This window comes from Entamoeba dispar, genomic scaffold, assembly GCF_000209125.1.
Source record: "Entamoeba dispar SAW760 scf_1105229462999 genomic scaffold, whole genome shotgun sequence".
NCBI lineage: Eukaryota > Evosea > Mastigamoebida > Endamoebidae > Entamoeba > Entamoeba dispar.
The window spans coordinates 23608-33874 of record NW_001855473.1 but is presented as its reverse complement, the minus strand read 5'-3'; the positions used below and the strand labels follow the sequence as shown (position 1 = coordinate 33874).

The 10267-nt window shown below is 25.7% G+C and overlaps 6 protein-coding genes across 6 annotated transcripts, besides 17 other annotated features; 1 reads left to right on the top strand and 5 right to left on the bottom strand.

Moving 5' to 3' along the window:
- Nucleotides 1-30: 30 nt before the first annotated feature.
- Nucleotides 31-223: a repeat region.
- Nucleotides 224-431: 208 nt separating this feature from the next.
- Nucleotides 432-462: a sequence feature (AT_rich).
- Nucleotides 459-1724, bottom strand: EDI_326300 (uncharacterized protein; the record flags this gene model as incomplete). The annotated part of the gene is made up of 1 exon (XM_001740532.1): nt 459-1724. One exon carries the CDS (start codon nt 1722-1724, stop codon nt 459-461), a length of 1266 nt encoding a protein of 421 aa, XP_001740584.1.
- Nucleotides 1723-1821: a sequence feature (AT_rich).
- Nucleotides 1822-1897: 76 nt separating this feature from the next.
- Nucleotides 1898-1939: a sequence feature (AT_rich).
- A 35-nt stretch (nt 1940-1974) lies between these two features.
- Nucleotides 1975-1998: a sequence feature (AT_rich).
- A 383-nt stretch (nt 1999-2381) lies between these two features.
- Nucleotides 2382-2407: a sequence feature (AT_rich).
- A 251-nt stretch (nt 2408-2658) lies between these two features.
- Nucleotides 2659-2714: a sequence feature (AT_rich).
- A 56-nt stretch (nt 2715-2770) lies between these two features.
- Nucleotides 2771-2791: a sequence feature (AT_rich).
- Nucleotides 2792-2977: 186 nt separating this feature from the next.
- Nucleotides 2978-3113: a sequence feature (AT_rich).
- On the bottom strand, nt 3106-3407 carry EDI_326290 (small nuclear ribonucleoprotein sm, putative; the record flags this gene model as incomplete). Its single annotated transcript, XM_001740531.1, has 2 exons — nt 3106-3345; nt 3402-3407. The coding sequence occupies 2 exons, from the start codon at nt 3405-3407 to the stop codon at nt 3106-3108; spliced, it is 246 nt and encodes an 81-aa protein (XP_001740583.1).
- Nucleotides 3408-3511: 104 nt separating this feature from the next.
- EDI_326280 (uncharacterized protein) lies at nt 3512-3936 on the bottom strand (the record flags this gene model as incomplete). Its single annotated transcript, XM_001740530.1, has 2 exons — nt 3512-3663; nt 3723-3936. 2 exons carry the CDS (start codon nt 3934-3936, stop codon nt 3512-3514), a joined length of 366 nt encoding a protein of 121 aa, XP_001740582.1.
- Nucleotides 3937-3976: 40 nt separating this feature from the next.
- Nucleotides 3977-4028: a sequence feature (AT_rich).
- Nucleotides 4029-4061: 33 nt separating this feature from the next.
- EDI_326270 (uncharacterized protein) lies at nt 4062-5735 on the bottom strand (the record flags this gene model as incomplete). The annotated part of the gene is made up of 2 exons (XM_001740529.1): nt 4062-5260; nt 5318-5735. 2 exons carry the CDS (start codon nt 5733-5735, stop codon nt 4062-4064), a joined length of 1617 nt encoding a protein of 538 aa, XP_001740581.1.
- Nucleotides 4836-4872: a sequence feature (AT_rich).
- A 50-nt stretch (nt 5736-5785) lies between the features above and the next one.
- Nucleotides 5786-5834: a microsatellite.
- Nucleotides 5835-6371: 537 nt separating this feature from the next.
- Nucleotides 6372-6396: a sequence feature (AT_rich).
- Nucleotides 6397-6598: 202 nt separating this feature from the next.
- On the bottom strand, nt 6599-7277 carry EDI_326260 (proteasome subunit beta type-3, putative; the record flags this gene model as incomplete). Its single annotated transcript, XM_001740528.1, has 2 exons — nt 6599-7022; nt 7084-7277. The coding sequence occupies 2 exons, from the start codon at nt 7275-7277 to the stop codon at nt 6599-6601; spliced, it is 618 nt and encodes a 205-aa protein (XP_001740580.1).
- Nucleotides 7026-7066: a sequence feature (AT_rich).
- Nucleotides 7277-7420: a microsatellite.
- A 319-nt stretch (nt 7421-7739) lies between these two features.
- Nucleotides 7740-9902, top strand: EDI_326250 (uncharacterized protein; the record flags this gene model as incomplete). The annotated part of the gene is made up of 1 exon (XM_001740527.1): nt 7740-9902. The coding sequence occupies one exon, from the start codon at nt 7740-7742 to the stop codon at nt 9900-9902; it is 2163 nt and encodes a 720-aa protein (XP_001740579.1).
- A 78-nt stretch (nt 9903-9980) lies between these two features.
- Nucleotides 9981-10015: a sequence feature (AT_rich).
- A 48-nt stretch (nt 10016-10063) lies between these two features.
- Nucleotides 10064-10176: a sequence feature (AT_rich).
- Nucleotides 10177-10267: the final 91 nt, after the last annotated feature.

Below are 10267 nucleotides of genomic sequence, written 5' to 3'. Positions count from 1 at the left end.
TTTCCTATCTTATTATTCTATATCATATATAAATATTTATTTTCAAGTTTTGATTGTTTGTTTATATGTTTCATTTTCTTTTATTCTAAATATTTCATTTTAATATCATAAAGTATTGATATTGCATAACACCATCAATGATTAATAATTAATAAAACTTCTTGTTTCTTTTTCTATAATTATTTGATTATTCATTAAGTCTTCCATTTTAATATATTTAATAATTAAAAGTTTTAGTTAGTATGAATAAAATATTATTTGTATCTACTGTACCAACAATAACTTTTTAATAATTAAGACGTCTGTTAGGAAATAATTACTATTAATAAAAATAGTGATAAAAGAAGGTGAAAGATAAATGAAAAAGAATTGCCGTAATTTAAAATAAGAAAGACTTAAATTAATAAGGAAGAACGAACAATCACAATGGGTTAAAAATTAAATTAATAAAAAATAAATTATCTCTTAGCGTTGGCATTTTTTTGAGCCACTTTGATAAATACATCATGACCTTTAACAGAGATTTTTTCTTTACTAAGAGCATTTCTCATTGAGGTGTCATCTTTAAAATCAACAAAACAATGACCAGTTTTAGGACGAACTTTAATAACACCACCAAAGTTTTGTTGGAATACTTCTTTAACATCATCAGCTGAAATTTCATTAAAATTACCAACATAAACTGAAAAACTTGACGTTGGAACAGAAACGGGTGCCTCAGCAATAGCACGAAATAATTCAGTTTCAGGAATATTACTAAATACAAGTTTAATTGTTTCTTTTAATTCTATTGGGTTTAATAGCCCAGCACGACTACGAATTGCTTCAGTAGAAATAATAGAAATAAGAACAGGTTGTCCTGCTAACTGGATAGCAAAAGTTGACATTTTTTCATTGGTATGAACACTACGAATAAGGACTTTATCAGGGAGATGAGTAGCAAAATAAATTTTACCACTTTTTGTATCAATTCCATAAAGTTTATTTCTATCTGCAGCGATGATATGTATTTTATGTGATTGAACTACCATTGGCATTCCAAATGGTAAAAAGATATCTCGTTTTTCATCTTCAAGACATTTTAAAGAGCAACCAGCTAATGTAAATAATTCATTTCCTGAAAATGCAACTCCTGCAACAATATAAGGTAAATCTTCTTTCTTAATTGTTATTAAATTAGATGATAACACCATTAGCTCTTTTAATGAAGCAGCACAAATTTGTGAATAACTTGAGTTTGAAATAAAATATCGTGCTTTAAAAGGAAGACGTTTTTGACTAACAATTTCATATGATTTATTTGCTGTATTTCCATAATAATATCGAATCACTGATTCAAAATCATCACACAATACTGCAAAATCAATTGGTGATGTTGAACAATCACTTAATAACGCTATTGCAAATACATTTGGTATTACGTCAACTTCAATTAATCTAAATGGACGAATAACTCGATAAATATATAATATTCGATTTCTCGCTGAATTTAAACATAATACAAAAAGGTATTCCCCTTTTGGTGATATTTGGAGTTGAATTGCACCATCAGGAAGTTGAGTTCTATATAATACTTTTTGATTTGTTATATCGAATATTAATAATGTTCCTAACTCATCACAAATATATGCCTCAGTACACTCTTCATTACATGTAAGACTTAATGGAGTACATGGTAATTTTGTATAAATTAAATGTGATGGAAAATTTGTGTGAAATTCCATTATTTTTTTTAGTTTTATTTTTTTTGTTTTTTTTTAATATTTCAAAATATGAAAGTTGTATCTCTTTATTTAATAATCTTTTTAAATATTAATTAAAGTGTTTATCATGAAGTATTACTATATCTCTATTTCAATTTAATTCTAATTACTATTCAGAAAATTAATCTCTCTAGTATATTAAAAAATTTAATAAATTTAAACCAAAAATAATTATTGTCTCATTCTATAAGATATAGTTTTTAGTGATTTCTTTAAAAAATATTATTTTAATTAACTGCAATCTTTCATAAACATATTTCATAAAAATTAATTAACACCTTATTTAATTCTGAATCATCAGTACTATATCACGTGTTCTTAAATGAAAGAATTTATAAACAATATTAGAAAACAATATTTAAGTTATTGCATAAATCTTAAATTAAATTTTAGTAACTATGTGTATTAAATTATCATGCATAAAATCATAAAACACAGTTTTAAAACTAATTACATACACACTTTCTTTTTAAAAAACTAAATACTAAACTAATAATTATAACTTTATTCAAGGATAAGTTCAAAAAGATATTTAAGAATCTTCATTAAAACTAATTCAAAAAAAAAAACAATCAATGTAATAAGAATCAAACCCTTTAAAATGATATCTAGAGTTACTTAAAAAAAAAAATAAAATAAAATATCAAATATCTATTTAGATAATCTGTTTTAATAACTTAATGCATAAACAGTAATTAAAAACTTTGTTTTATAAATAAATCTTATTCATTAACAATAATGACTCTACTTTTATATATAAGAACGTTTAGTTAAGAAAAGTTTTATAGAAACAAAATGATGCTACATTTCTTATATTCTGTACTCGTTCTTTTTTTTTCAATTTGACTGGAAATGTCATTAGTTGTAAATAATTCATTTCAAAGACGAACAAGTCATATTTAAAAATAAATCATAAAAACAATTAAATAAAAACAAAAAATTTAATTTAATCACATAAACTCTATTCTAATAAATCAAATTTAAAGTATTCAACAATTCATTCAAGGTTATAATAATTTTAATAAATAGATTGAAAAATAAACACTAACATTTCAATAACAAAAAAAAATTATTTGTTTATACCTTTATCTATTATATGGATATAATAAATTAAGTGGCTAAGTTAAAAAAAAAAATTGAGTGTGTATGGTTGGCATCTGGATTTATTTCTTTTCTCTGAAATAAACTCTTTTTACAACCAAGTTAATCATTAGAATATAAATTATTTCATGATATATTCAATGAATTTCATTTATTTCTAATTATTATTTAATTTTTTTATTTTTTTTTATACAAATATTCTTTAAACAAAATAAATTTATGTTTTTCTTTAAGAAATTAATTATTTTTCATTCTTTTTTAACAACGATTCATCAACAGAGAAACAACGAATACTTATTCCTTTGACAATTAATTTTGCAACACTAAAACGATCACCATTTGGCTTAATTAAAACAGCGTTTTTGAGGTGAATGTTCATCATACGATCACAGCGATCGAGAGTTCCAGTATATTTAAATCCATTTTTAAGTTCTAATGTCACAGACGTTCCTTGAGAATTCTCTAATAAATTGATTGGAAGCTAATTCATAACTTGAGAATTTATCCCTTTATTTGAAAAAAGAATAGTTAACAAACAACCATAAGAATATATTAATTTTATAGTTTGTTTAACTATTTTTTGTTTTTTTCTTCTTTCTCTTAAAAATAAATCGAACGGACAAGAAAAAGAGTGTATTTAAAATGAATCAAGCAGAAACAAGATAACTAAGAAGAAGTACTACTGGAACAATCACAACTCCAAACGCAAGCGTTTCAAAGAAGGAAAGGTAAATCCAACTGTAAACAAGAAAACCAACAAACCCAATAGCACTTCCAATGAATAGTAATGATAAAATTCCTTTACCACTGAATAATCCATTAACATTACAAAAGAATAACAACTAAAATTTTAAATACCTGTATAGAGTATAGACAAAAAATGACAAACAGAAATGAAAAGAATAACTAATGGGAGGATAAACACAATAAGTGCATAATTGAATGAAATGAAAGTATTTTCAAAAATAGGTTCATATGAATATGTATGTTCTCGAAGTTGATGAGGTCCAAAGAATGATTCTTCTGCATTCACAAGATTTAATAAAATGAATACAATGAAAATACAGTTCATATTACTCTCTTTTAAGGTTTTGTAGTTCTTGGTATCAATGAATTAAAAAAATAATACTTTTATTATAATATTAAAACCATTTAATTTTTAAAGAACGATGAAGAACAATAAAAGATAAAAATGAATTAAAGTTCTATTGCTTCAGAACCATCATACAACACAGCTTCATTTGAGTGATTTGATCTATTTTGTTGTTGGTGTTCTAAATCAGAGAAATGTTTATCATCATTACCATCATAAGATAATTCAGAAACAACATCATCTGGTAATTGTTTATAAACTAATAAGTCATCAACAGCAATAACTTTGGAACGTTCTTCAGACCAAATTGCACTTTCTTCTCCTTGGTGAGGGATATTAATTACAACTAATAAAGTGCAGAAGAAATTAACGAACGCTGTTGTTGTTAAAGAAATAGAAAGTGTTTGTTGGTTGCCAAAGAAGAATGAAAGGGCTAGCATCATAAAAAATATCATCATTGATATCATAGTAAGTCCACCGAATAGACGAAGTTTTCGTTTTGTTTTACCTAATTTAATTCCATCACTAAAACTTCGAATTAAAATATAAATAAGCCAGAAAATATATGCAATGACAAAAATTAATGCAATTACTGCCATTACCAGACTAGTAATATCTTTTAAAGGATTATAATAAGGATCTGATAAACCAACACTTTTATTATAAACAAATACTAATTCAACAGCAGCAAAAAAGAACAAAAAGAATATTATTCGAGGAATCCAATATTTTATTTGTTTGGTACCTTTACCATATCTATAAAATTCAAAAGTAATTAAGACATAGAATAATAAGAATACATAGAATAATGAATAAACTGTTACATTAATTAATTCTGGAATAAAAGTGTCAAGTGTGTACTGATAAGAATAAATAGGATTATTTTGTATTACTAAAATAATTAATAAAATAAATGTCCATTTAACCTCAAAAATCCATGTTTTAAATATAAAAGTTCTAAATATGAATAAGTAAATACCAACAATAATACATGAATAGAAAATAAATACAAATTTCCAACATAATTCAAAAAGTGTATAATGACTTGATATTGCTGATAGTTCTAGTACAAATTCTCCTACATCAGTTTCATTAAATTTACTACTTATAAATTGAATACTAATTAGATACTCTGAATTATTTGTAAATGACTCTTCATAAATAGGTAATGAGTTACAATAATCTTCTCCACTTAAACATTCTACTATAAATTCTCTTGTCTTTTCTTCTACTATAAGAGGATTATCACCATTATCTTTTGATGGTGTATAAATGCCTACTTCAGCAAAAATTTGTTTTTTAACTAAATAAGTTAATTATTACTTCTTTTGTTCATAACTTATACAAAGTAATAACAAACAATATCCATACTTTAAGTTATTTTTAAATTTCCCATTTAATGTAAATTCTCTATTTAATATAGAGAATGGGCCTATCTTATAAATACCTAATGGACCTTTGACTTGTGCGTTGTTCATTAAATTTTGACCAGTACAATTGTTTGCATCAAATGAAGTAATAGTACTATTATTACACTGCCATGTACCAATACTTTCTTGTATGTACATTGAGGGTGCAATAGAAGATAGTCCAAGAGATATCCCTACAAGAGCAAGGAATCCAAGATAAATTAGGCATAAGCCAATGGGAGAGATACTGGCAAGTAATGGTTTCATAAGTTCATTAGGATCTAATACGTTTACTTGATTTTTTTGTGTTGGTTGTGGTTGGTTGTCATTTAATTGCATCTCGATTTCTGTCGGTTGAACACCACTCATATTTCTATCCAAAATTTATTTTTTGAGATTTTTTTGTTGTAGGATTAATTAAAAAAAGACAAACAAAAGAAAAGATAAAAAATTAAAAAATAATGAAAATCGTTATTAATAACAACAAATTAATTTAATTGTTTGTAATGTGCAGCTTCAATATGTTTTATTAAATGGTCATTTGTCTTTAAATTAACACCACATAAAGGACAAGGATATTTTGATTAGACTGAATGATTTGATGATATCTGAGGAGATAAAGTGATAGGAGTTAATTGGAGATGAAATAGAAGTGTTTTGATGAGAAGGTTTAATGTTTGGATTAAGTGTAGAAATTGCATTAATGGTTAAGCAACATGAGTTAGGGAGGTGTTGATTGTTGATGGTGTAGGAAGTGAACAGAAAACTGTGCTGAGTTTAACACCTCACCAGAAATAAACATTTTCTTGGTATCTGTTAGAAGAGGAGATATGAAGGGTTAGTAGTTTATCAGAGTCCTCTTCTTTTATAGTAACTTCTTTGGTAGGTATTTGAGAACTAATTAAACTAGGCGTTACTAAGTTTGAATTAAACTTTCTTTAGGTATAATGTTATGTTGATTATTTTCATGTTCTTTAATTTTGTATTGTCCATTTCTTGTAAAAGAATTTTTAAATAAATTAATTTATTACTTATTGTTTGGTCATTCATTTCATTTTCTTCATTTATTGAAAGTTGAAATGAGTCTTATTTTTTTGATAATCAAGAGTAATGATGCAGAGTTCCAAAAATGATTTTTTTAAAAAAAATCAGGTTCTCATAAATAACTAATATCTGAAATAGTAATGACATATATAAAACACAATTAAAATAATAACAATTAAAAAATGGAATTAGTCTTGTCTTGGTTTCATATTGTAAATTGTCAAATTATCACGAGTCAATAAATAAACTTCTACACCCCATCCAGAAAATGCATCTCTATTTTCTGCTGCAAGAAGACATTGACCAACAGCTTCTACTAACTCTTCAGGTTCCATGCCTTCTTTATAGAAAGAATCACACATTCCCATTAGTTCATTACTTCCGGTACCAACACAACCAACTCGTGAAATTTCAGGAGAACCAATATAATCATAACTGCACACATAAGAATTTCCATTATCATCAATACCAGCAATGATAGGTGACATATAATATGGCTGGAATCTTTTTTTATATAACATATGAGCAGTTGAATTTAATAATTGTTCTGGTCCAATGTCATGTCCTTCTCTTAACCGATATAAATTTGCATGATATTTTACTTTTTCAGCCCTGTATTATTTATTTTTATTTCTTTTTTATTTAGTTATTTAAAAGAGTAAATAAAACAAACATTGTTTGTACATCAGAAAATAATCCTGCTCCTCCAAATAAACAATATTTATTTACTTGAAATACTTTATGAAAATTAGCGGAAGCAAATTGATATTTTAATCCATATCGATTATCTGCGGCAATTGCAACACATCCTTTCCCCGCCATTCCAACAACAGCTCCTCCACTATAATATGTAATATCATCTCCCATGTTTTGCTTTGGATTTTCTTAGTTCTTTTATTTTTTGTCTTTTATTCTTTTCATATTTTTCCTTTTTTCATTGAAGTTTTTAATTTTTTCTTTCTTTTATATGTTATATATAACGTTATTTATTTTATTTGTTCATTTTATTTCTTCTTTTTAAGTTTTTCAGTTGTTTTGTTCATTTCAGGTCCTCCGACAACAATTTAATATTTAGAATATCTTTTTTTGTTTTTAGGTGATGACAGATAAATTGAGTAATGAGTTAATTCTTTATTATAGATATTTTCATATTTAGAGAAACAAGCAGCTTTTGAGAGTAAAATCAGAGGGAATCACAAAATTAAAAAAAAAATGAAACAAAAAAACAAAAATAGAATCTTCTTTTTTTAAAGAAGAGACTTTTTTATTGAGATAAGATTTTTATTTATTAAGAAACGATTTAAACAATGAACTCAAAAAAAAAAGAAAATGATAAATTTGAAAGAAGACGCAAAAAGGTTAATTCTTTCTACTATTTGTTTGGTTAAAGTTGGATCAATTATTTGTAAAATTCAGTTATTTGTCTTTTCGTGTGTTTTATATATTTTCATTTGTTTAATGTTTCTTATTTCTACTGTATATCAAGTCCAAATATGGTTTTATGCTGTGTTAATGATTTACAATTCCATATTATTATTTTCATGGTTGTATAATTATTTTGTATTTGCATTAGATGATATTGGAAGAGTTATCATTCGATTTTACAAATGGAAAAATAAATATTTATCACACAACAATGTAGAGTATCAAAAGCCTTTAATACTAGATCAAATTTCATTTAATTCATGGAGAAATAAAGTTATAAAATTTATTTATGTACTGACTGAACATATTTCATTTTTTGGATGTATTATTATTTTAACTATTATTGGTGGTCTTATTTATGCTAATAAACATGAACATACAAGACCTGAAAATGCTATTGGAACTGCATATATTTTTGGTGGTTGTGGTTTTCTTCTTTTTTATTTTATTTGTTCAATTATTGTTGATCTTGTTATTGAATTAATCAAAACACACAAAACATTGGGGTCAATTCCATGGATTGAGTTATTGCCATTATTCTTCCCATTAAGTTTTGTGTATTCGATTCTACAAAAATTATTTCAAAAGTGTTCAAAAAAATTTCAACACTTTATTGCTATTATTTCTGTTATATTATTAACAGGATGTTTTATTCTTTTCTTTATTGCTCTCATTTTCACAACAGCTGATGTAAAAATGTCAAATGGTAATTTGTTAGGATATTGGATACTAAATATTATTGCATTAATTGGTCAATTAGCTCCAATAATTCATTACTTAAGAGAAAAACAAAAAAATACTAATGAAGAACATATTGTGATTAAACAAAATTCTTTTGACAATTCAACTAGTTTTCAACCCAACCAATGTATTTCTCCTCATGGAGAATATTCAAGTGAAATTGAATTAGTTTCAAATAAAGTGTTAAAAACAGAGGATGGGTTTTGTAAAGATGAAACTCAAAATAATGAAAATGTTCAACTTTCATTCCCTTTAGAAGAAGAAGTAAGTAAAGACAGTGCAGTGAGTCTATTCACACTTCTTGATTCACTAAGAATGAGAATTTTTGGATTTCATTGGAAAACGTCATTTCCATTAATTTTCTTTTTTACACTGGTATTTATGTCTTTTACAATATTTGGAACAAAGTCTGTTAATTCAATGGCTAAATTAAGACCTGGAGTATTAGATCCTGTTGAAATGAATTTTACAAAACCATCACCAATAAATTATTCTTTGAAACAAAAAATTACAACTCCTCAAGAATACTCCCATCTATGTACCGAAGATACATTTGGAATTACTCCAAAGGAATACACATTATTATCTTACATTGCATATGGAGCACCTAGTTATGTCATAACTTTTTTACGCAGTCGAGGATGGATAATGGAAATGAAGAATGTTAATCATTGGTTATATTATCTTAAAGCAAAAAATCAAAAAACAAATATAGAAGTTATTTCATTAAGAGGAACTCATGCCACTCATGAAGTTCTTCATGATATGCAGTTATTCCTTGAATCATCAGTTCCTAAGATGTGTTCAACATTATTACCAATATTTACTGATGATACATTATCATGGGTGAGTTATCTTATTTCATATTTTGGTTCTAACGCATTCACAAAAGGTTCATTTAATCTTATTACAATGGCAAGAAATCTTATTATCAATGAAATGAATGTTCACAACTATAGTCAGTTGGTATTAAGTGGTCATTCTCTTGGAGCTGGAATAGCTCAAATCGTTGGTACTGAATTAAATATTGAACATTTCCTTCTTTCACCACCCGGAATGTCACTTGTAAAACATAACTTCAATATGTCTAAAGAGCGTTTGAGTGTTCTTAGTAGATCACTTTTCTCAGAAAGAGATCCTGTATCTGTTTTAGGTGAAGGAACTGGCCAACAAATCAAAATTCCTTGTTATGATGATCCAGTTAGTTGTCATATGCCTGATACAACAAGTTGTATGATTGGAGCATTGTGTCATGACTCAGACATGCAAAGTTTTTGTTCTAAAAAGTGGGAAAAATGGGCTTACAACCCAAACGATTGGGACTGAAACCATTGTTCCTTATCTTCAATTTTTATATTTGTCTTTCAAATAAACTTTATCATACAACTCAGTCTTTCTTCTTAGTTATAATTTTCTTAATATAAGTAAATTAATTTAAAGAGTGATAAAATGAAGTAGTCTTAAAACTAAAATAAAGTAAAAATTGGTATTAATAACAATTTATTATTATTTTTTTTAAATTAGAATTATATAAACATCTTTTTATTTTATTGAAATACTAAATTAATTCATATTAATTTTAATATTTATTACTTTTTATGGATTAAACCTTTTGAAGATTCATTAGATTATCTGTTTTAATATAATTAATATAAGTTATGAAATAATAGGATATACTCCTTATTAAGAAT